Source organism: Camelina sativa, chromosome 3 (genome assembly GCF_000633955.1).
Source record: "Camelina sativa cultivar DH55 chromosome 3, Cs, whole genome shotgun sequence".
Lineage (NCBI taxonomy): Eukaryota > Viridiplantae > Streptophyta > Magnoliopsida > Brassicales > Brassicaceae > Camelina > Camelina sativa.
The window spans coordinates 25,512,163-25,534,211 of NC_025687.1; the positions used below are offsets into that span (position 1 = coordinate 25,512,163).

Sequence of the window (22,049 nt, forward strand, 5' to 3'; positions counted from 1 at the left end):
AGTTTCATGAATGAGATGTACAGATATATGGGTCCTGACAAAGTAAGTAGAATGGTTATTCCCTTTTAGCAAGTATATCTTTTCTGTAATGGTTTATAAATATATTATATACTTTAGGATCTTCCATCAGAGGAGGTCGGTGTTGGTACTCGGGAAATGGGATATCTTTTCGGACAATACAGACGACTTGCTGGTCAGTTTCAGGTACTGGATATCTTTTCGGACGCTGAAGCTTTTTTTTCATGATATTTTCTTTTGCCTCCTGCCTTTTAATCCTGGAAACAGAATGGCAGTAGACTTTTTAATTTGGTTCTCATTCCTAATAGGTCATTTCTTAGAAAGTTAGTTTTGTTTTTCGTTTTATCCTTTTTGGGAGTAAAATTTGTGATTTTTAAGGGAAGAATATCTCTACTAATATTTGTATTCATTCTCTCATATACTGGACCGTTTCAGTGCTAAATGTCCTCGGCGGTGCTATATACTGTACTCATTTATTTGCATTGGTTTTTGCTGTTCGGAGAGAATAAAGAGTTTTGGCTGTTATATCTTTGTGTCAATTACTTATGCAGGGAAGTTTTACAGGACCGAGGATATATTGGGCTGCTTCTAGCCTTAGAACTGAAGCTAGTGGCTATGGTGTGGTAAGGATAGTTTTATTTTATTTTTAAACATGTAGAACACTGTTAACATGTCATGACTCTGTATGAACTAAAACTCATTTGGATTCTTTCAGGTGTACTTTGCACGACTTATGCTTGCAGATATGAATAAGGAAATCAAGGGACTAAGGTTTCATTCTTGATCATTTTAAATATGTGTTTGTACCAATGTTTTGGATCTCTGAGTTGTCAAAAAAAAAAAAAGAAGTTTTGGATCGCTGAGTGTATCTAGTCAGTAAGATACTTTTTGCTTTCGTATTCCTCTTGCGACACTTTTTTAGTTCTTGTTCATTTTTCTGTCAGTTCTAAAAGGTCGTACGAAAACTAGTCCTTTCTGAATGTTTGGCTTCTCACATAACACTGAAGCTGTGTGACTTGTGTATAATTTTGTGACTCTCATCTTTTGAAACCATATACTCTTTATATTAGATGTGTCGTGAGTGGTTGCGGGAAGATTGCGATGCATGTTGTAGAGAAGCTAATTGCTTGTGGAGCCCATCCGGTTACAGTTTCAGGTTATCCACTCATCCTATCATTCTAGATTTGAAGCAACTCAAGTGTGTATTTTTTCTGCCTTTTTTGTTGTTTTAACCATCTTTAAGCTCTTAATTGAGCTAAGAGTTGATTTAAGCCCCGGTCTGCCAGAGAAACGGTCAGAACTCAGACGTTGCTTATATGTATTGGTGTCTTCTTCTAGGCCAATGCTTAGAGGTCTTGAATTGAATGTCTAGTTATTGCCAATGGATCTTGATTAGTTAGGCCAATGTAAGAAGTTACCTCAGCTGTCTGTGACGTGTTGTGCTGCTAAAGAGTTACTGAGTTAGCATTCTGCGAAAATGATTTGTGTTTTTTTTGCTTTGCAATTGAATTCCATAGACAGAAAGCAGCTGATGGAGTTGATTTATGGCACTGATTTTTGCTGATGCAAACTTTTTACAGATTCAAAAGGATATTTGGTGGACGATGACGGATTTGATTATATGAAACTTGCATTCTTGAGAGATATAAAATCCCAACAGAGAAGTTTGAGGTATTAATCGTCCTAGAATACCATGGTATTTGTCACTTGGCTAAAATGATAGATCCCAACGATACATGTGTCTGGTATGCAGAGACTATTCCAAGACGTATGCAAGGGCGAAATACTTTGATGAAGTAAAGCCTTGGAATGAAAGATGTGATGTAGCATTTCCTTGTGCTTCTCAGAATGAAGTTGATCAAGCAGATGCCATTAATCTGGTCAATGCAGGCTGCCGCTTACTGGTAGAAGGTAAAGATTTCTTATATCAAGCAAATATTTTAGGGCCTTTCGTTTTGTGTTTGAGTTTGTTTTTTTCGGTGTTCTTTTGTTATCTTATTCTAAGAAGTATGGATGTGCTTTGTGCAGGCTCAAACATGCCGTGTACAGCTGAAGCAGTCGATGTTTTTAGAAAGGCGAATGTTCTGATTGCTCCTGCCATTGCTGCTGGAGCTGGAGGAGTGAGTTTCTTCATATGACATCAATACTACATCTTAACCTATTCTTTATTAACCTTTCCCATCATTGAATTACAACACTAAGGCATAGGAGAGGAACTGCTGCTGTCATAAAATAATGTGTAGGAGTGTGGTCTTACTGACAGTGCTAGAGCTGTATCAGTTTCTTTTTTTATTGTATATTGGGAATATGGACCCAAAGCACATAAATTTTTCTAAGATTTTATAAAAGGTAGTAGCTAAATATATAATTTTGTTGAAGGTTGCTGCTGGTGAAATTGAAGTACTCCGTGAATCTAATTCAATGCAATGGTCAGCAGAAGATTTTGAGTCTAGATTACAGGTAACAACACCACTCGCATTTCTTTCAAAATTTTGTAGCTTTAGTCTGTCATAACTTCCTATTAAGATAACTGCTCTGGTATTGACAGGAAGCACTAAAGCAGACTTATGAAAAAGCTCTTAAAGCAGCAAATGATTTTGGTTATCAGAAAGAAAGCCCTGAGTAAGTTCTCTCCATAAGCCAACAGTCAATGTACTATGTTGGTCTAAGCTGCTCTTAACAATGATGCCAAACGATTGCAATCCTTAACTGTTTTTTCATCTTGGGTTTTAATGACAGGGCACTTCTACATGGAGCAACAATTGCAGCATTTTTAAATATAGCTCAAGCCATGACTGACCAAGGTTGTGTCTAGCTAACTAAGCCCTGCATAGTACCGGCAGGAGTTGTCTTAAAAACCTAATGGAGGAGTAACATTGGACTCTCTGTATCATATTAGGTCCAATCTATATCATTATTTAGATATATATACTCTGATAGGAATACTATTTTTATTTAATCAGCCATAGTACGTTCACTATGATTATTTGACTTGCAAAAATGGAAGATAATAGCTTTAACAAGGGTTTCCAAATGATAACTATTTGTCTTTTAACAGGATTTTGCTTTGAGCTGATTCTAAAAAGAAAAACTACAAAATCAGTGGCATTCTCTCTAAAGTGTTCTATAAATGAACAAACTGTGAGGGTAAATTATAGATTTAAGACAAATGGTAATTCTCAGGATACTCTTGAGTGGATCAAAACTCGGAAAAAACTGAGGATATGGAGGTTAAACGCTTCTCAATGCAAGGTCAGTATCTTGCATCATGATCTCTATCCAGAAAAGAGCTTCAGTAATCAGGATATAAGGCTTGTCTTAGCTTCATGTCCGTGAAGAGGGAGCGGAAGAATCGGATTTCTCCGCCAAATAGTGCTCAAGCATGTCTTCTTCATCATCTGTATCAAATAATCCGAGGCAGTACTTGAGAACCATTACTGGCTTTGTGGGAAAATCGCGTGTAAAGCAAAAAGAAAGATCATTTCACCTTCAAAGTCTTCGTCTTCAAAGTCGATGTCTTCATCATCTTCCTCCTCAGACTCTTGATCAGCAGTGACCACCGTTCCTCTCTGAAGATGACAGAGTAAACAACAATAGTATTTGTTGAGATAATGAAATTCTAACAAGACTCCGATCATAAAACAGGAATGAGAAATACCGCTCGGCCACTTTCAAACCACTGTCTTCCTGTAAGCTTCTTCTCCTTAGTAACCGTAAGAGCAGAATCCGGCATCAGCCTTGGAAGTTTATTCACGGCCAGAGATAAAAAATTAATAACGCAGGCGGGTAATGAAACTGCCTGTTAATTTATATAAGAGTACGAAAACAAGATAATCCAGGAAAAGTTTACTCACTTGGCTCGCTCAAGTGCAAGCTCGGCCTCAAATCTCTCTCTCCATGCCAAAAATGTCTCCAGCGTAACAGGTTCTCCATGAGGGACAATAACCTGCAAAAAGAAATTTAGACAGAAACGGAACAAAAGAAGAAAAGCAGACACATATCATGAAAGCCCAGCGTGGTTACTTGCAGCTTATACATCTGATATACTGAGCAGACAACCATACCTCATCCTCTTTGGCAGCTTCTTCTTCGGCAAGGTCAGCTGCATCATCTTGCCCATAGTGTTCAGACAACCAGTCCTTTGCTGATGAGACCAGTGTATAGATCATGGCCATACCAAGATTTTCAGATGCCTGTGGAAAATAGGTTTGCGTTGAGTCATGCAATTCAAAGTAGAAACAACATCATGAACCTTTTTTAATTCCAGAGAAGAGCCAGTCATCGAAAAGAAAATCGTATATATTTTCTTGCTAAGCTATTCAGAAAGTCTGATTTAGGGAAATCGTTGACGAGAAACACCTTCCAGTCTTACACTCTATGTATAAATATTATAAGAAGCCATAATGTTGTAAGAATATATTACCTCTTGTTCAAGCTTCTCTTTCAAGATGGTGAGGTCACTAACATGGATCCCTTGAATACTAGAAGAATACTCTACCCACATGAGTGTCATCATTGTATATATAGTTTAGCTTGAAAAAAAAAATGGTTAAACCAAGAAATACCTTTTAACATCCAAAAGCGGAGCCTCGTCCGGGTAATTTTCTGTGTGCGAGAAAACCAAAGCAAGCTGAACTGCAAGACAAAGTTGGGAGCTATAAGACTGAGAAAGTACAGGAGAGGCATATGATACAACAAGAATTTTTCGTCAAAGAGTAGTAACCTGGTGGAATAGCTGACTCTTCCAGATCATCATCCTATGAAGACAAAAGAAGAAGCAGAGGATCAGGAAAATAGCAAATTTGCTAAATCAGAAGAGATTTCAGTTGACATTTGCTACACATCTAAGTTCTAACACAAGCTTTTCACAAACCACATACAGCTTCTCTTGGTAAACAGCCAAAAGAAACAAAACGGGACATTGGATAATCGAGTAATTAAGGAAGTGAAGAAGAAAAGAGATATGAATGGTGTTCTCTACCTGAGGAATCACTGTAATCTGAAAGCATCGGTTCGAAGTATTAAGCCCACTTTCACTAGAATGGATTTCTGATACAATACAGTTGTTAAGAATTCAATCAATGCTCCTCTCATCACCTCAATGATGAACATACAAATAGAAAAAACTCAAAATAAAAATCCTACCTTTAAACTCATCCATAAGTATAGCTTCAAGAGCTTCAATCTCCATATCCTGTTCCTGCTTATACTCTACAGGATACACAACACCCGTTAACTTCTCAAATCGAAATCGAGATCAATCGGAATCCATTTACTCTCCAATGATATAAGCTTTGATTCAATAAGAAACTTTAAGAAGGGAATTGATCGAACTCACCCGTCATGGTGACACCTTTGTCGTGAAAGCTTTGAGATTGTCTGAATATTGAACTCCACAGTGAGTCGCCTCGTGACCAAGAGCGACGTTAACGAGAGAGAGAGAGAGAGATAAACCTAAAGGAGAGAACTTTACAATCCCCAAAACGGTGTCGCTTAACTCCATTCACTTTTTTTTTTTTTTGTGACAAAACTGAACCAAAAAAAAAAGGCAAGCTCTTTCTCTCTCTCTTCTCTTCTCCGATCTTCTCTGTGACCCTCGTCGTCTATTTCGCCATCTTTGAATCTAAAGAGACTGTGATTATAAAGCTATTGGCTGGTTGGTTGATTGATTGATAAGGAAGAAGCATTGATCTCTGATCTGAGTTTTGTGTACAAGATGTCGAGATTTAGAGACAGGACCGAGGATTTCAAGGATTCTGTTCGGAAAGCCGCTGTTTCGATTGGTTATAATGAGGTGCGCGAGTCACTTTCCCATCTTAAATCTCGTTCGATCGAAGCTATTTTGTTAAAAAGATGATTTTTTTTTTTTAATTTTATTTTTTGCATCTCAATTTTGATCATTCTCTAGGGTTTCCAGGGTTTTGTGTTGTTGTTGTTGTTGTTGTGTTTTGAGATCGTGTTCGTTGACATTTGATCTGATTCGTTTGTCTTAATGTGTGATATAGTCTAAAGTGGCAGCGACAATGGCGTCTTTTATTATGCATAAGCCAAAGGAGAGATTGCCGTTCACGAGAGCTGCTTTCAAAACGGTAACTTTTAGCGATTCACCCAATTTTGGAGTTTGTTTTATTTTGACCCGATTTGCATGTTGCAGTTTTATGCAATGATTTTGTGTGTGTGGTGTTGCTACTAACTTGTTGATGTTGGTTGATTTAGCTGGAAAGCATCAGGGAGTTGGATCAGTTTATGTTGAAGCATCGAAAGGATTATGTTGATATGCACCGGACTACAGAACAGGAAAAGGATAGTATTGAACAAGAAGTAAGTAATCTTTCCCTTATTATATTATCTGATTACATGAAGTTGCTATGGTTGAGATTTAACATATGGAACTATTGTAATCGTACTAAATGTAGCATCTCACATTGCGAAAACTCAGGAAGATGAATTTTTTTTATTATCTTAGATAGCGATGATTTTACTATATTTTTATACTGAGGAACTTGAATATAACATTCTTATATCTCATGTGTTGTTTGATGGAGAGTTCTATGTCTACTTATGTGTGGTGTAATATCTGCAAACTCTCTCTCTCTCTCCTCTGCAGACTACTCTTTTTATAAAAACTTGCAAAGAACAGATCGATATTCTCAAAAACAGTATTAGAAATGAAGAAGCAAACTCCAAAGGATGGCTTGGCCTCCCTGCAGATAACTTCAATGCTGATACTATAGCACACAAACATGGAGTGGTATGATATGCACCAATGGAGTAAACTAGCTTTGTTATTTTTTTTCGTTTCACTCAAAGTATCTAGATGTGAAGAAGTAATGATAATTTTTTTTGTTTGCAGGTTTTGATTTTGAGTGAGAAACTTCATTCAGTCACTGCCCAGTTTGATCAGCTTAGAGCTACTCGTTTCCAAGACATTATTAACAGAGCTACGCCGAGAAGAAAACCTAAGAGGATCGTGAAGGAAGCTAATCCAATTAACACGACTCTGGCAAATTCGGAGTCCATAGAACCTGATGAAATTCAGGCCCAACCTCGTAGAGAACAACAACAACAACTTCTAGACGATGAGACACAAGCCCTTCAGGTAACAAGGCAGTTCTACATGGTCTTTGAAAACTTGCATGAGTTTTGTAGATATGCTAAATTTTGAAATTTGAAATTTGTTTGCAGGTAGAGCTAAGTAATCTTTTAGATGGTGCTAGGCAGACAGAGACTAAGATGGTGGAGATGTCTGCGTTAAACCACTTGATGGCAACTCATGTTCTGCAACAAGCCCAACAGATAGAGGTTCTTTATGACCAGGTTAGGACTTATAAACTTCTCTCAAGCTCTCATGTCGACGCACTGTTTTATAAACTTCTTTACACATAGTGCCTCTCTTTGCTAGCTAAAATTTGAATTCGGATGCTATCATATTCACCTAAAGTAGTAGGTATAGAGACAGGAAAGAAACTTTGTATTGGTCTTGAATTTCTCTTCACTATAGTGGTAGGAAATGGACTATTATTGTTTTCAGCTATCTGAAGTTCCTAAAACCCCATTTGGATGTTTCAATGACTCGATACCATTCCCAGTACTTTAGTTTATCTGTTTGTGTGGTTTTCTCTTTGTGTTTGTTGTGTATGTGTGTGCCTTGTGGCCCGTTTTCTCACTCAGCTTGACACTAAAATGCAGGCGGTTGAGGCAACAAAGAACGTGGAGCTTGGAAACAAAGAGCTTTCTCAAGCAATCCAACGTAACACCAGCAGCAGAACCTTTCTCTTGCTGTTTTTCTTCGTCCTTACTTTCTCCGTCTTGTTCTTGGATTGGTACAGTTAAAGAAACCATTTTCCAACAACAAACCTCATACAGTTTGTGTAGATTTTGATTATTGTTAATTAACGAAAAATTATGAAGATTTGGAAAGAGGTGGTTTAATGTGAAAACAAAAAATTATGAGACTTTGGAAGGAGCTTTGATCGAACTCAAGTCTCATTTATTACCAAATTTGACACCTTTGAGATCAGATGTCTGAATATAGAACTCACAGTTGCCTCGTGGCCAAAGGAGCAACGTAACGAGAGAGATAACCTAAAAAAGCAGTGGACAAAAAAGTTCCCAAAACGGTGTCGTGTGCTACTGTACTGGAGAGTCTCTCACCTTGGATGTGCTTTTTGACCTCCTCTTCTCTCTCAGTCTCTCTCTCTCTCCATCCAAAACAATCCCTTTCTCTCTCATCTCCTCTCTTCTCTTCTCTCTGTCTTCCTCTATTCATTAAACCGCCGGAGCAAAAACCCTTTTCTCACAACCCAAAGAGAAATGCGGTCCTAATGCAATATTGATTCATAGAACAGATAGAGAAACATTCCGACGCCGCAAGAGTATCAAAAAGAGGTATCTGGATCTCTGCTTCTTCTCAGATCTCTCTTTCTCAAGACTCTTTTCAACCAACTTACCTAATTCTTTTGAAATCGCCAGTTCTTGGTTGCATGTTGTGTCTTTAAAGTTTTTTTCTTTTCTTTTCCACTGTTTTATGTTGGTTGCAGCCTTGCAGGATTCAAGAAGAGGCATTCTTTTATCTAGTGAAAGAGAGTCACTTCATTGCGATTTACAAATTATAAAAAAGTTTTGATTTTTAGGTCATTTTCGAAAGTTCATTTTTTTTCTGGTGCTTCGTGTGTGTAATGGAGAGTAATGATGACCAAAACTTGGAGGCGATTAATGCGTCGGTTGGAAGATTGGTATGGGTTCGCCGCCGTAACGGTTCTTGGTGGCCCGGACAGACCTTGGTTCATGACCAAGTCTCTGACAACTCTTTGGTTTCTCCAAAAGTTGGCACTCCAATAAAGCTTCTAGGTCGTGATGATGTTAGCGTGTAAGTGTACTCTTTTCTCTTGTCTTTTCCGCAATTTCTCATTCTCTTTACCCTTAGTTTTGCCTTTATGCCTTAAAGTGTTCTTCTTTATGACTCCAGGGATTGGTATATTCTTGAAAATTCCAAGACGGTGAAGGCGTTTCGTTGTGGAGAGTATGATACTTGCATTGAGAAGGCAAAGGCTGCTGCAGCAGCGAGCTCTGCTAATAAAAAAGCTGCCAAGTGTACTCGCCGAGAAGATGCTATTAACAATGCTCTCGAGATTGAGAATTCACATCTTGCAAAAGAAGATCATCCAGGAGACAATTTGTGTAGTTCATCTGGTGAGGAAGATTCTAAAAGGTGTCTTTCTGGCAAAGAGGATGAGGATTTGGGATCCTCTGATGCAGGAGAGGCTGAAGATGAATTGGATTCAGTGCCGGAGCAATTGCAATCCAGTATGTCTTCCCAAGAAATGAATAATGTTGGAGTTTCCAAGGTGCAGCCGAGGAGAAGGAGAACACCAAATGACTCAGAAGATGATGGGACTGAAGGAGTCAAGCGAATGAGAGGGCTTGAGGATATTGGGAAAGAACAGGTTGGTGCTATCATCGAGCATAGGCAAGAAATGGGTTTGATCTGTGCTGCAGGCCACAGTGATTCAGTGTCGAATGGAAATATCATTGCCAATGGGGACAAGGTATGCTCCCCGACATCACTTAAAAGAAAAAGGGCACAAGTTATAATTGCTCATGAGTGCTCTAAAAGAAAAAACCGACGCCGGCAATTGACAAAGGTGTTAGAGAGTACAGCTATGGTCTCTGTCCCTGTTACCTGTGACCAGCTCGTCACTTTGGATAGTCAAGGAATTTATGACACCAAATTATCGGGAATGGAGACTGTTGAATCTATGAAAAGTGTATCTGTTGTAATCAACAATAACTCAGACAGCACCGGGGTTTCATGTGAGGATGCTTATGAAAATGTTGTTGGAGCCTCCCATAACAACAAGGCAAAAGACAGTGAAATTTCTAGCATTTCAGTTTCGGCAGAGGATGATTCTTCTGACAGATTATTTGATGTTCCGTTAATTGGAGAAGAAAAACACTCAGAAGGTATAAGTGGCTAAACCTCTCTTTAAGTGTTTGTACATGTTGTGGTTTCTCTTATAGCTAGAATCTGCATATCTCCTCTTATGTTAATTTTGTCACATGATAGAGTAAAGAGTTATATGACCAGTCTCTAGAGAAGTTGCCTGGTGAAAACTATATAGCTTTGGTGTTTCCTATTGTTTGACTTGTTTAATAGCTAAATGATTTCTGTATATTTTTGGCAGTGACTTGTTTTATGACTCAATTGCTTCTGCATTCATTATCTGCTAGTATTTTGTGTTTCTCCACCTTCTTAGTATCCAATGGGTTGATCTCTTAGATCGAATTTTGTGTTTGCTTTTTATCATTTGCCTCTCTTTTGGGTTTTGAACAGTGTCATTTATGCTGACTTCCATTGTTATTTATTTTTCCAGCAGCTTGTAGAATCTCCTCACCAAGGAGAGCTCTTGTTACTGATTTAACAAGGAGGCGTGGTCTGAGTAGTCAGGATGTGTTTGTTAAGAATGAGGGAAGTAATGGGTATGCTTCTACAAGTTCACCAGTTTCAGAACCTGTCAACTCTGATTTGAACGGGGTTGAGAAGAGCACTTCTAAGTGGCAGCTAAAAGGAAAGAGGAATTCAAGACAGATGAGTAAGAAGCAAGAAGCGAGAAGAACTGTGTACGGAGAACAAGCTAATAACAACAGTTCTGTGCCTCACTCTGGGCTGTACGAGGTAAAGATTGAGGTAAAGGAAAACTATAAGAAACCCCGTAATGTTCCGCTGGTGTCTCGTATGAGTGAATTGAATGGCAAAGCTATTGTTGGGCATCCTATAACTGTGGAAATCTTGGAAGAAGGCTACTGTAACGGTGTGGTGATGTCTCAAGTTGTTGTGAAGACAAAGTCGTTATCCAAAAAGAATGGCAAGAAGAGGAAGTCGCGTGGTGCTTCATGGAATACAAAGAAGAAATCGTCTTCCCAATCGATAAAGACAAGGCGGCTCTCTACTCTAACGAGCCAGAGGTTGACGGAAAAAATCAAGAAGCAGGCAACCGGAAAGGCAAAGGAAACAGTTGTAGCTTGTATACCGCTGAAAGTAGTTTTTAGTAGGATAAACCAAGTGCTGAAAGGCTCAGCAAGACAAACGCAACACCGAGCATTGCCATCTGCAGTCAAAACGTGAGAAGAGAGAAGAGAGTCTTTTGCCTGGCTTTTACATTCTTTTGTTTTCCCGTCATCGAATCTGCCTGAGTTTTGATGCATTAACTGAGATGAAAATAGGCCTGCTTTAGGAGAAGCTTGATAGGTTTTGCTGTTTTGGGTTTAAAGAGAGACTTTTGTAGCCGTGCAGAGACAGATAAGCTGTGACTCTGAGTGAGCAAATGTAAATATATCAGTAGTTAGTTAGTGGTTGAGATGTAAAACGGGCTTCAGATTAGGTTGAAGGGATGAGATTGCTGCTTAATTAGAAAGAATTGCTTGTTTCAGGTAACTCAAATTGTTTGTTTTTTTCTTTGTACTCTTAGATTCTCTTGTCAAGAAAAGAAGATTGTCTTTTCTTTTCTTGCTCTGTGTTTGTAATTTTGTTTCAGAAAGTTCACCAAATCTTTGAACCCTTAAAAGACCTGACTAGGGCAAACTCTTAATAAAAGTGTGGTGACGACGTTCAGACTTTTCAATTCAGTGTCAATCTTGCTTGCTTACACAGTCAGTATTAGAGTATCTCTATATCAAAACCCAGGCCAATCCAATTATTTTTTCTTTGTTTTCATGTGAAAGACCCACAATTTGGATAAGTTTTGAAAGAAAAAAAAAGTCATATACTGTTTTTCATCACCAATGTCAAATTAACAGTATGGATGAATGAATAATATGCAACAATATATGGGTTTAACAGTATTATTTTTAGTTATATATATCTTATTAACTAAGAAACTAAAAGTATAATTTAGCATCCCACACGAGGCCGCATGGGAATAAAAGAGAGTAACCTATGCATGTGTCTGCTTAGGCGTGGGTAAGTACAAATCTAGTTCCCAGTGGTTCACGCTTGCACCAATCCCCAAACATGAGAAGTTACTGCCCAACCTTTCGTTTCCTTATCTATATCCCAAATCCTCAACACTTGTCTCATCGGAGGTAATGAAAAGAAAAGAGAGTATAACAGAAGAGTGTTAATTTTCGACTGTTGTTATCCTCATCAAGGGCGTAGAATCCCCAAGATGCGTGTACCTCGAAGTACTCCAGCAGCTGATGTAATTGACGGCAAGATCTATGTGTTTGGAGGCTCTATGCACAACAATATCGAGGATTGGGGAGAGAGGTTTATGACCCTAAGTCACAAACTTGGGAGCCAGTATTGCCCACAACTAGAGGTGTCAAATGGTCTGTTCATGGACCATTTGGGCGAGACCGGTTGGACATTTTTTTGTATAAGCGGAAGTTGGACAGACCTAAATGGACAATGGTCTTAAAAGTGTCCATGTCCATTAAGATCATGACCATAGACAGTCCATTTTTATTTATGTTGTTTTTCACTTATAAAATCTGAGCTTTATTTTTGTTATTTTATTTTATAAAATCTGAATTTTATTATCTGCTTTCGTTTCGGATCAAGGAATTGAGATGAAGAATTGAAGATGGTGACTCAAACTTTCGAAGGAGGAGTGATACGGAGAAGAGAAGAAGAAATTAACATTTTCCCCAAATTGGAAAATCTAGATTTTAAAGAGATTTGGGCCGCCCATTGTCCAACTGGTTATGTCCAAATGGTCTGCAAGCCCAATGGTCTTTGTCCATTTAAGACCATCTTAATTTTGGGCGTGACCATGACCGTTCATAACGAAGTGGATATGGGCTCGCCCACGGACGGACCGCCAATTTAACAGCTATACCCTCAACACTAGATCTCACTGTTCAAATGAGTGTGGTTCCAGGTAAGTTGGTAGCTGGTGACAAAGTTTACGCCATTGATGATGATGGGCTACAATATTAATTCGCTTGGTGATTGATTACTGCTTTGTAGAGAGATAGACAACATGGGGTGCCAAACACGTGTTTCCCAAGGGATGTTATTTAGGTATGATCCAGAGGGGATTTTGGAATGGATTAGGCTTAATTGTCCAAACCAAATGAAAAGAAAAAGATTTAAATAAAATTGTAAAGTGTTTAAATATATTCCTTTAATAATCAAAACAACAAAGGTAATAAATAAGAAGTGTACGTACACCCTAAACTCAGAAAAGCAAGAGTCAGAAAACAACGAGGCGGAGAAATAAAAACCCTAAATCGAAAAGAGGGAGAAGGAGGAAGGAAGCCATAAAGGGATGAAGAAGAAATCATCAGAGGATCCTCCACCTGTTCCGACGACGTTGTTCTCTTCGTTGTCGTACGACCTCGTTCTCAACTGTTTGGCTCGTGTGTCGAGATACCACCATCTATTTTTATCCATGGTCTCCAAGGATTTCAGATCTCTCATAGCTTCTTCCCCTGATCTTGAGTCCACACGATCCCGCATGGGATAACAGAGACTTACCTATGTGTCTGCTTACGCCAGTGTGTCTGCTCACGCTGGTGTCAGTGTGGTGTCCACGAAGACCTTTATTGCTGGTTCACACTTGCACCAATCCCCAAACAAGAGAAATTGGAACCCATCACTTCGTTTCCGTATCTGTTGTAAATCGATACAACAACTTTAGATTCAATCAAGTACTGATTGATAGATCTGACACAAGCTTTAAAGACGGAAATAGAGAGAACACATAAACAGAGAACACAGAGATTTGGTAACCCAGTTCACTGCATCAGCAAGGAAGCAGAGTCCTCAACATCCATTATAGATCAAGAGTTACATATGTGTTATGGTTACAACATACCACTCACACTCGTCTAACATCCTAGATCGAGTCTCACAAGAACAACATATGAAAGAAGAATAACAAGAGATTGAGCCTAGGTACACCGAAAATCTACTTCTCTCTCTAGCTCTGTTCACCTCTTCAGAACCGCCTGAACTAGGGTTCAGCGCAACTCCTTTTTGCTCTCTCTCTCTCTGTTTAACCTTATGTATTTATACCTAATACATAGTCGGTTCTTGTATGGGCTTCAGACCAATATCTGGCCCAGTTTCTGACAGACCAAACAGGCCCACATTAAACAAACATATACAAGCTTCTGATCCACTACAACTTCCTGTTTCAAGTTGGATCACATCTCAACAGTATCTATATCCTAAATACTCAACTCTTCTCTCCATTGGTTCAGAGATTTACAAGACCGGTAGCTTTGTGAATTTAAAGCAAGGCTACATGACATCGTTAGTTTTCGATTCTCTAACAGAACAAGGGCGTAGAGTCCCTGAGATGCGTGTACCTCGAGAAGATCCAGTCGTTGATGTAATTAACGGTAAGATATATGTGATTGGAGGCAATAAGTGTAGTAATATTGAAGACTGGGGAGAGGTTTATGACCCAAAGACTCATACTTGGGAGCCAGTATTGCCCACAACACTTGATCTCGCTAGTCAAATGAGTGTGGTTCCTGGTAAATTGGTAATGGGTGGCAAAGTTTACAGCATTGGTGATGGCTATAAGCTTAGCTTGATGGAGAATATTTGCTTGGTAAAGGTAGACAACATGTTGTGCCAGACGTGGGTTGAGATTGGGAAGTTATTTTGGAATGATCCAAAGGAAAATTTGGGTGGGACTATGGACTTGAAAAACTGCCGGAATTTACCTATCTAAGACATCTTACGTGTTCCTCATCCGCAAATTCCGATCAAGGAAGAAGAAGAGTGACAGTTTGCTGGGAGAAGGTGATGGTGTCTTGCGGTCGAAGTCGCTTTTGTCACAAGAAATGTAAGACAGATATTTGGTGTGCAGAGATTTCGTTTAAGAGACTAGATGGTCTAGGAGAGCTTTGGGGATATGTTGAATGGTCTAAGATTGTGTTCACTTTACACACATGTCACGCTCCTTCCTAGTTCCTTATGAATTCTGTTATTGTGACTTGTTGATCTATGGAATTTTGTTTTAGTTTTGAGAGGATTTGAGATCTTATAGGGATTATCTTACAACATTTTGAGCATTATCTTAAGAGATACAAAACGTTCTGTGATTAGTCATTTAAAAGATTACATTAAAAACAGAACTAGAAGCATTCTTGGAATGATCATCTTTTAAATGACTAAAATGTAAAAGATGATCATTCCAAGAGTGTTTCTAGTTCTGTTTTTTTTTTAATCATTACAAGAGTGCTTCTAGTTATGTTTTTCTAACAACTCTGCTTTTAGTTCTAAAAAGTTGTATATATATCATGCAAAAATAATATTAGAGACAAGATCATACTAAACACATCTGCTTGACTGCTTGTAATCAATAACTTTTGCTTCTCAACAGAACGAAGAGGTCATAAATACAAGTGCTTTTCCCACCTATGTTGTTATTAAAGTCTTGCTAACAGCTCTGCAACTGTTTCACCACCTATGAGGAGGATTACATAAACGGAAACCTTGAAAAGCCACTTGTATTTGTGATCATATATCCCTTCTGTTGAATCTTCCGTTCATGTAATCCTCATCATAGCTGGTGAAACAGTTGCTGAGCTGTTAGCAAAATTTTATTACAACAAAGGTGGGGCAAAGCAATTGTATTTGCGTCCTCTCTTGAATCTTCTAACCTCACTCACATAGAGATTAGTCTCTCTATCTCTCTACTTCTCTTTTCACTCCCAGATTTGTCTAAGTGAAGAACAAGAAGCTTAGACCGATAAACTTTGATCTTCTACATTTTTATTAATCGGATCCAAGGAAGGATGCTTTTACAACATCTCACATACACATTACTTACTGTAGTTTCTCTCACTAACCACACACACATGCTTTAGACCTTACTCCTCCTTACATCTGCGTGATTATTTATAGAGCTTTTAAATGAAAAGTCTTTTGCCTCCTAATGTAAATTTATGTTTTCGTTTCAATTCTATCGATTTATCTTGTTTTGATTAAGTTCAGGACTATCTTTGTTGCTATTAGAAAGAGAGTTTTCTTGTTTCATATATAAGCAAGCCGGTAGTGATTGGTCCATTACCCGATAACAAATGTAATTTAGTCGTCATCCCTTTCTTAATTGGCATAACGATCGATTAAAGGAAAGAAAGGGGCAGAAATTGATTGATAAACATATAAAAATACTGTACGGTTATTTTAATTAAAAGACTTTTTAACTGAGCCCTCTGTTTTGTCTTGGAGTCTCTTCTTCTTCTTCTTCTTCTTCTTCTTCTTCTTCTTCTTCTTCTTCTTCTTCTTCTTCACGGCACTTATCTGTTTTCTCGCCAGCTATGAGGGTCTGCTAGCTGCGTTACGTCATCCTTCGTTGATGCTAGAGGAGCTTGATGGTTCTAAGTCCTGACCATTTTCGCTCGTCAAACCGCTGCTACCATATGTCTGGCTTTCAAGTGCCATTTTCTTGAATTTCTTCAAATCCTCTCTGTATTGTGTTGAGCAGTAATCCGAGCTCCCGTCTAAGCTGTAACCAGTGCTGTCTTCTGAAGCAACTCCTTCGGTTATGTCAGCTAGAGAAATGTTGCCTTCAAATGCTCGAACAATCTGCAATGACCCCAAGTCACAAAGTCTTAGGTCTTTGTCCTAAATCTATTTTTGCCGAAAGGAAGTTTCAGTTTGATATATATACAGTACCTGGCTCATTGTTGGACGGCGTTTCGCTGCATGGCGGACGCTAGCAGCAGCGCAAGCAACCACTCTCGTCATTTCGATGACATNGCACTTATCTGTTTTCTCGCCAGCTATGAGGGTCTGCTAGCTGCGTTACGTCATCCTTCGTTGATGCTAGAGGAGCTTGATGGTTCTAAGTCCTGACCATTTTCGCTCGTCAAACCGCTGCTACCATATGTCTGGCTTTCAAGTGCCATTTTCTTGAATTTCTTCAAATCCTCTCTGTATTGTGTTGAGCAGTAATCCGAGCTCCCGTCTAAGCTGTAACCAGTGCTGTCTTCTGAAGCAACTCCTTCGGTTATGTCAGCTAGAGAAATGTTGCCTTCAAATGCTCGAACAATCTGCAATGACCCCAAGTCACAAAGTCTTAGGTCTTTGTCCTAAATCTATTTTTGCCGAAAGGAAGTTTCAGTTTGATATATATACAGTACCTGGGTCATTGTTGGACGGCGTTTCGCTGCATGGCGGACGCTAGCAGCAGCGCAAGCAACCACTCTCGTCATTTCGATGACATCAAAGTCATTCTCTAATCGCGGGTCAACAAAACCGTTGAAGTTGCCATCTAGACCTTTTTGTTATGGTATAGAGAACTCAAGACACACAATAAACACACTTGGAACGCGCCAAGCAAACGCTTTTAATCAATTTTATAAAAACTCTATTTCTTACAAGACTTCACACAAAACTCACTCTCCTATCTATCTAACACAACATCCTGTGAAGTATAAGAGAACATATATGAAGCTAAATCAAATCCAAATCTCAAAAATAAGATAAACACCAAATCTAAAGAAGAATCAGAAAAAATTGTTACAAACCACAACTCTAAAGCACATAACCCTAAATCTCATAACAAAATTGATACACAACCCTAAATCTGAGGAAAATTGAAACAAACAGCAAATCTAAAGAACCTAACCCTAAATCTCGCCGTCTACGGAAAAATAAATAACAGAACTAACACTAGAAAGACAAAACCTTGCCTCGCGAGATGAAATCGAGCTGATCTGGAGAATGTAAGGACGAACTTATGGCCAACGAGATGGTTTATTGCTTCTACGAGGACGAACTGATGCCCAAAGAGAGGATTAATTGCTTCAGTGTTGTCGCCGGAGATATCAGTAGAAAGAGATGAGAGAATAGAGAAAAACACTTAGCGACACGAATGAGAAAAAAAAAACATAAGTGTTATGTTATGTCAGTGGAAACACTCGAATAGGGAAAACCTAAGCGTTTCGAGAAGAGAGAAAATGTACCGCTTAATGAAAATTTTCCCCTCCAATGACAAAATGTCGCGATTTTAGTCTTTTTTATAGCGTTTTCATATCTTAGCGTTAGTATATTGTTATCAATAGAAACCAAAATCTCGAATTTTTCGTACATAGCACTTTAGAAAATAATGCTATCATAATGTGCTATCAATGTATAGTTTTTTTTGTAGTGTAACCACATGCATGAACTGTATGATGCCATGTGGTGAACACCATAAACATACAATTATGGTATATGGGTTGACTGATTCCGGCATTACCAATATTGACAAAAAAATATTCTAATTTTCATCTATACTATTAAAAACCAGAAAAAACATAAATTGCTATATCAAATAATTTATAGTTTTTTTTTAAATTAAGACATATTCTATATCATGTTTACATATTTAATGTATTCATTCTTATAATTAGTAATTTTAATTTTGAATTAAAAATACTAGTTAAATAAAAATTATTAAAAATAATTTTGATATATTAACTTTTCTACAGTCAAATATATTGTTTTGCAAAATCAAATTTTTTTGGATCTTTTATTTTTATATATTAAAATTAAATATTATGTGTTTTTGTTGTTTATGGTATACCAGAATAGGATGGTTGTGATGATGGCACATATCATCGTATAGTTAGTATATGTGATTATGTAATATATATATTTTGTGTTGTTGAGTATACTATTTTTAAAGTTGGTATTTGTGATATGTATTGGGATATAGTTTTGTGGCTTAATATTTTTTTTCTAAGAAATAAAAAAGAAAATTGTAAATAAAAGTCATTAAACACGTTGTCCATGTGCTTATTAGCTGTTTCATAACAACAGCAAAATGGACCGTCCAACAATTCAATTAGAACCATTCAATTTTTTTATATTTTTATTTTCTCGTTTTTCATGTGTTACGGAAATAACCTAAAATCAAAACGAATACGAAAACTAATCCTCTCAGTACTGAATTACTGATAGTGAAATGCACTTTATCAACGACTCAAACTTTTATATATTTTTACTTTACTTAGCTTGTTTTATGTTATTATAAATATATAATAATGATTTAATGCAAATAACTTTTTAATTGGCTATTGTTTTATACTTTTATTTTCTATCTTTAAAAAAAATATAAATTAGTTTCGTGAAATAAACAATAATACATAATATTATGTTATTACAGTCAAACTAATATGTAAAATTTTGTATATTATATACTTAGTATATCAAATCAAAACTTTCGTGATGAAGAGTCAAATATTTTTAGAAATTTAAATTACAATGTATAGGATGATAAAACTGTTTTAAAAAAAAATACATGTATATAGAATATTACTTATTATTTTTGATTTAGTAAATTTTCTTGCAGTAGAGATAAAATTGTACATAACAATCCAGAGGGGCTTCTACAATAGAACCCCTTATTAATAATGTATGTTTACAATTGATAACTTTAAGAATTTATGAATTATCATTGGAGTATGGCTACAAATGTTTGAGATAGTGGGATAATAGTTTTCTTTGACGTTATACTTACACAAATTAAAAATGTAGTAAACTAGTTATTCCAAAGGCTTATTTGACTTATTTACATTTTAAGTTATAACTCCAAGGAACATCCCATTCCCATCACTCTTTTCAAAAAAAAAAGAAACAAACAAAGTTATCAAATTGATAATAATCAATTAGGTAAACGAATGTTTTTGGTTTTTTCAAAGATGATTTTGATATTTTCCACACACACACACAAAAAAAAAGAAAAAAAAAAGAAAGATTTTATGAAAACAGAGACGCAGCAAAAAAAAAAAAGAAGTTGTGTTTGGCTTTTGGCTTTGGCTTTTGCTAGTTGCTACTACTTGGGGATTTAAATACCACCACTGTTTTTTTTTTTTTGCTTCCTGTTTCCCTGCTTCATCATCACGCACACCTCTCTTCCCCCTTCGATCTCTTTTTGTTTTTCCTTCTCTACACGATTCGATTGATAATCTGAATCAATCGAATCGATCGATATAAAAAAGCCATGAGTTTCTGCAAAAGGGTTTCTTTTGTTTTGATCCTTCTTTACTTGCTTAATTCGTGTCTGATTTCATCTTCTTCGAATGGGTTATCTCAAATCCCTTCAAAGTTTCTTACTTTAGCTCAAAGGAATGATTTTTTCGATTGGATGGTTGGAATCAGAAGGAGAATCCATGAGAACCCAGAATTAGGTTACGAGGAAGTAGAGACATCTAAGCTTGTTAGAGCAGAATTGGAGAAGATGGGTGTGGCTTTTAAGTACCCAGTTGCTGTAACTGGTGTTATTGGATACGTTGGAACTGGTCAACCCCCTTTTGTTGCTTTAAGAGCTGATATGGATGCTCTTCCTATGCAGGTATGTTTTTGATATTCAAAATTGATTTGGCTTGTGACAAGGAGGGACTCTGTGTTGTGTTAGTGTTGGATACTTGGAAAGAGGAACATTTGTTTTGTGTCTTCTTCATGGCAAATTTTGATTATGTCTCTGTTTGTCTGTAGTATGGTTGAAGATTTGTTGAGTTTACTTATTTACTTATATGATTTACAGTTTGTTAGTGGTATGACTAGTGTAGGAAATATTATGTTGGATTGTGTAGGAAATGGTAGAATGGGAACATAAGAGTAAGGTTCCAGGAAAGATGCACGCTTGTGGACATGACGCCCACACTACAATGCTCCTCGGTGCTGCAAAATTGCTCAAAGAACACGAAGACGAGCTACAGGTTTAGTGGTGTACTGTTTTTTTATCTAATAACCTCTTTTTTTTTTTAATTCGAATGTGTTGGGAATTAATTAGCATAATTAGGATTCTTAAACTTTGTTGGACTTTTCTTCATCAGGGCACAGTGGTTCTAGTTTTTCAACCGGCTGAGGAAGGAGGAGGAGGTGCAAAGAAAATTGTGGAGGCTGGAGTACTGGAGAATGTGAGTGCAATCTTTGGATTGCATGTCACAAATCAATTGGTATTAGGTCAAGTGAGCTCAAGAGAGGGTCCATTGTTGGCTGGTAGCGGGTTTTTCAAAGCTAAGATAAGCGGGAAAGGAGGTCACGCAGCTCTTCCGCAGCACTCAATAGATCCCATATTGGCAGCTTCAAATGTTATTGTTAGCTTACAACACCTCGTGTCACGAGAGGCAGATCCTTTAGACTCACAGGTATATATATATATATAGAATCTTTTAGCTCACTTGAAATGTCTCTATATAGCATGTGGAGTGATTTGATGTATGTGTGAGTGTTTACAGGTGGTTACAGTTGCTAAATTTGAAGGTGGTGGTGCTTTTAATGTGATTCCAGACTCTGTTACTATCGGTGGTACATTCCGAGCCTTTTCAACTAAAAGCTTTATGCAACTGAAGAAAAGAATTGAGCAGGTCAGTAACTTTGCCTTTATTTGATGTGTAGCTTTTGAGACCCTAGTGTTTTAACTCTTTGCGAGTCCAATGGTTTCAGGTAATCACAAGGCAAGCGAGCGTGCATATGTGTAATGCGACAGTGGATTTCATTGAAGAGGAGAAACCTTTTTTCCCACCGACTGTAAATGACAAAGAATTACACAAGTTTTTCAAGAATGTCTCAGGGGACATGTTAGGAACTGAGAATTATGTCGAGATGCAACCATTGATGGGATCAGAGGATTTCTCTTTCTACCAAGAGGCAATACCGGGACATTTTAGCTTCGTAGGAATGCAAAACAAAGCTCATTCACCAATGGCGAGCCCTCACTCGCCGTTTTTTGAAGTGAACGAAGAATTACTACCTTACGGTGCTTCCCTTCATGCTTCCATGGCCACAAGATACCTTCTTGAATTGAAAGCTTCAACTCTGACTCAGAGTTACAAAAAAGATGAACTTTGATATGCCAACATTGTCTATCTTCCTATTCTTCTACATGAAAAATTGTCAAAACATGGCTTTTTTTTTTAACAGAGCCTGCCATGTAAAGGTTAATAAAATTTGTATTGCAGTGTCAAGCTCCCTTGTAAGTCTCCTATTCTCTGAGATGATGATAAAACTGATTGCAATATCGAAGAAATGCAACAACTTTACTTGAACAAAGTAATTGGGGCTATTGAAGTGAGAAGAG

The 22,049-nt window shown here is 37.5% G+C and overlaps 7 protein-coding genes and 1 pseudogene across 9 annotated transcripts in view; 5 read left to right on the forward strand and 3 right to left on the reverse strand.

The window, feature by feature from the left end:
- Positions 1–3,041, forward strand: part of LOC104779305 (NADP-specific glutamate dehydrogenase) — an 11,239-nt gene extending 8,198 nt beyond the window's left edge. The window contains exons 13-23 of the mRNA XM_010503663.2: positions 3–42; positions 118–204; positions 570–641; positions 734–789; positions 1,089–1,174; positions 1,599–1,689; positions 1,772–1,929; positions 2,047–2,138; positions 2,398–2,478; positions 2,567–2,640; positions 2,758–3,041. Coding sequence (XP_010501965.2) covers positions 3–42; positions 118–204; positions 570–641; positions 734–789; positions 1,089–1,174; positions 1,599–1,689; positions 1,772–1,929; positions 2,047–2,138; positions 2,398–2,478; positions 2,567–2,640; positions 2,758–2,833 — 913 coding nt within the window. The 3' untranslated portion in view covers positions 2,834–3,041. The remainder of the gene's footprint in view (positions 1–2; positions 43–117; positions 205–569; positions 642–733; positions 790–1,088; positions 1,175–1,598; positions 1,690–1,771; positions 1,930–2,046; positions 2,139–2,397; positions 2,479–2,566; positions 2,641–2,757) is intronic.
- Positions 3,020–5,480, reverse strand: LOC104778087 (RWD domain-containing protein 1-like). The gene is made up of 11 exons (XM_010502454.2): positions 5,357–5,480; positions 5,164–5,229; positions 5,000–5,067; positions 4,742–4,775; positions 4,584–4,653; positions 4,442–4,499; positions 4,083–4,211; positions 3,873–3,964; positions 3,677–3,755; positions 3,506–3,587; positions 3,020–3,416 (listed from the first exon to the last, which is right to left on the reverse strand). The coding sequence occupies exons 1-11, from the start codon at positions 5,361–5,363 to the stop codon at positions 3,343–3,345; spliced, it is 759 nt and encodes a 252-aa protein (XP_010500756.1). The 5' UTR covers positions 5,364–5,480; the 3' UTR covers positions 3,020–3,342.
- On the forward strand, positions 5,555–7,973 carry LOC104778089 (syntaxin-81). Its single transcript, XM_010502456.2, has 7 exons — positions 5,555–5,812; positions 6,024–6,107; positions 6,235–6,339; positions 6,626–6,769; positions 6,872–7,117; positions 7,204–7,335; positions 7,708–7,973. Exons 1-7 carry the CDS (start codon positions 5,735–5,737, stop codon positions 7,849–7,851), a joined length of 933 nt encoding a protein of 310 aa, XP_010500758.1. The 5' UTR covers positions 5,555–5,734; the 3' UTR covers positions 7,852–7,973.
- LOC104778090 (uncharacterized protein At1g51745-like) lies at positions 8,117–11,634 on the forward strand. Of its 3 annotated transcripts, none has more exons than XM_010502458.2 (4): positions 8,117–8,406; positions 8,559–8,887; positions 8,987–9,981; positions 10,395–11,634. In XM_010502458.2, the coding sequence occupies exons 2-4, from the start codon at positions 8,697–8,699 to the stop codon at positions 11,141–11,143; spliced, it is 1,935 nt and encodes a 644-aa protein (XP_010500760.1). In that variant the 5' UTR covers positions 8,117–8,406; positions 8,559–8,696; the 3' UTR covers positions 11,144–11,634. The 3 variants fall into 3 exon arrangements, with proteins under 3 accessions (XP_010500760.1, XP_019099482.1, XP_010500759.1); XM_010502457.2 differs by having other exon boundaries at positions 8,119–8,406; positions 10,392–11,634; XM_019243937.1 differs by having other exon boundaries at positions 8,118–8,887; positions 10,392–11,634.
- LOC109130867 lies at positions 13,196–14,941 on the forward strand (annotated as a pseudogene).
- LOC104779307 (proline-rich receptor-like protein kinase PERK15) lies at positions 16,322–16,726 on the reverse strand. The gene is made up of 2 exons (XM_010503665.1): positions 16,655–16,726; positions 16,322–16,564 (listed from the first exon to the last, which is right to left on the reverse strand). The coding sequence occupies exons 1-2, from the start codon at positions 16,724–16,726 to the stop codon at positions 16,322–16,324; spliced, it is 315 nt and encodes a 104-aa protein (XP_010501967.1).
- On the reverse strand, positions 16,763–17,865 carry LOC104778091 (proline-rich receptor-like protein kinase PERK15). The gene is made up of 2 exons (XM_010502459.2): positions 17,122–17,865; positions 16,763–17,031 (listed from the first exon to the last, which is right to left on the reverse strand). Exons 1-2 carry the CDS (start codon positions 17,191–17,193, stop codon positions 16,789–16,791), a joined length of 315 nt encoding a protein of 104 aa, XP_010500761.1. The 5' UTR covers positions 17,194–17,865; the 3' UTR covers positions 16,763–16,788.
- On the forward strand, positions 19,779–22,006 carry LOC104778092 (IAA-amino acid hydrolase ILR1-like 4). The gene is made up of 5 exons (XM_010502460.2): positions 19,779–20,318; positions 20,560–20,685; positions 20,803–21,117; positions 21,208–21,336; positions 21,416–22,006. Exons 1-5 carry the CDS (start codon positions 19,968–19,970, stop codon positions 21,818–21,820), a joined length of 1,326 nt encoding a protein of 441 aa, XP_010500762.1. The 5' UTR covers positions 19,779–19,967; the 3' UTR covers positions 21,821–22,006.

Excerpts from the sequence above, each read along its gene's own strand:
- LOC104778087 (XM_010502454.2), bottom strand. Across the intron at positions 3,965-4,082 it reads AAGCTGCCAAAGAGGATGAG|GTTATTGTCCCTCATGGAGA; the intron begins GTATGGTTGTCT and ends TTCTTTTTGCAG. Across the intron at positions 3,588-3,676 it reads GGTTTGAAAGTGGCCGAGCG|AGAGGAACGGTGGTCACTGC; the intron begins GTATTTCTCATT and ends TGTCATCTTCAG.
- LOC104778089 (XM_010502456.2), top strand. The coding sequence starts at position 5,735 with ATGTCGAGATTTAGAGACAGGACCGAGGATTTCAAGGATTCTGTTCGG. Across the intron at positions 6,108-6,234 it reads CGAGAGCTGCTTTCAAAACG|CTGGAAAGCATCAGGGAGTT; the intron begins GTAACTTTTAGC and ends TGGTTGATTTAG. Across the intron at positions 6,340-6,625 it reads AGGATAGTATTGAACAAGAA|ACTACTCTTTTTATAAAAAC; the intron begins GTAAGTAATCTT and ends TCTCCTCTGCAG.
- LOC104778090 (XM_019243937.1), top strand. The coding sequence starts at position 8,697 with ATGGAGAGTAATGATGACCAAAACTTGGAGGCGATTAATGCGTCGGTT. Across the intron at positions 8,888-8,986 it reads GGTCGTGATGATGTTAGCGT|GGATTGGTATATTCTTGAAA; the intron begins GTAAGTGTACTC and ends TTATGACTCCAG. Across the intron at positions 9,982-10,391 it reads AGAAGAAAAACACTCAGAAG|CAGCTTGTAGAATCTCCTCA; the intron begins GTATAAGTGGCT and ends TTATTTTTCCAG.
- LOC104779307 (XM_010503665.1), bottom strand. The coding sequence starts at position 16,726 with ATGACGAGAGTGGTTGCTTGCGCTGCTGCTAGCGTCCGCCATGCAGCG. Across the intron at positions 16,565-16,654 it reads GCCGTCCAACAATGAGCCAG|ATTGTTCGAGCATTTGAAGG; the intron begins GTACTGTATATA and ends GGGTCATTGCAG.
- LOC104778091 (XM_010502459.2), bottom strand. The coding sequence starts at position 17,193 with ATGACGAGAGTGGTTGCTTGCGCTGCTGCTAGCGTCCGCCATGCAGCG. Across the intron at positions 17,032-17,121 it reads GCCGTCCAACAATGACCCAG|ATTGTTCGAGCATTTGAAGG; the intron begins GTACTGTATATA and ends GGGTCATTGCAG.
- LOC104778092 (XM_010502460.2), top strand. The coding sequence starts at position 19,968 with ATGAGTTTCTGCAAAAGGGTTTCTTTTGTTTTGATCCTTCTTTACTTG. Across the intron at positions 20,319-20,559 it reads TGGATGCTCTTCCTATGCAG|GAAATGGTAGAATGGGAACA; the intron begins GTATGTTTTTGA and ends TGGATTGTGTAG. Across the intron at positions 20,686-20,802 it reads AACACGAAGACGAGCTACAG|GGCACAGTGGTTCTAGTTTT; the intron begins GTTTAGTGGTGT and ends TTTCTTCATCAG.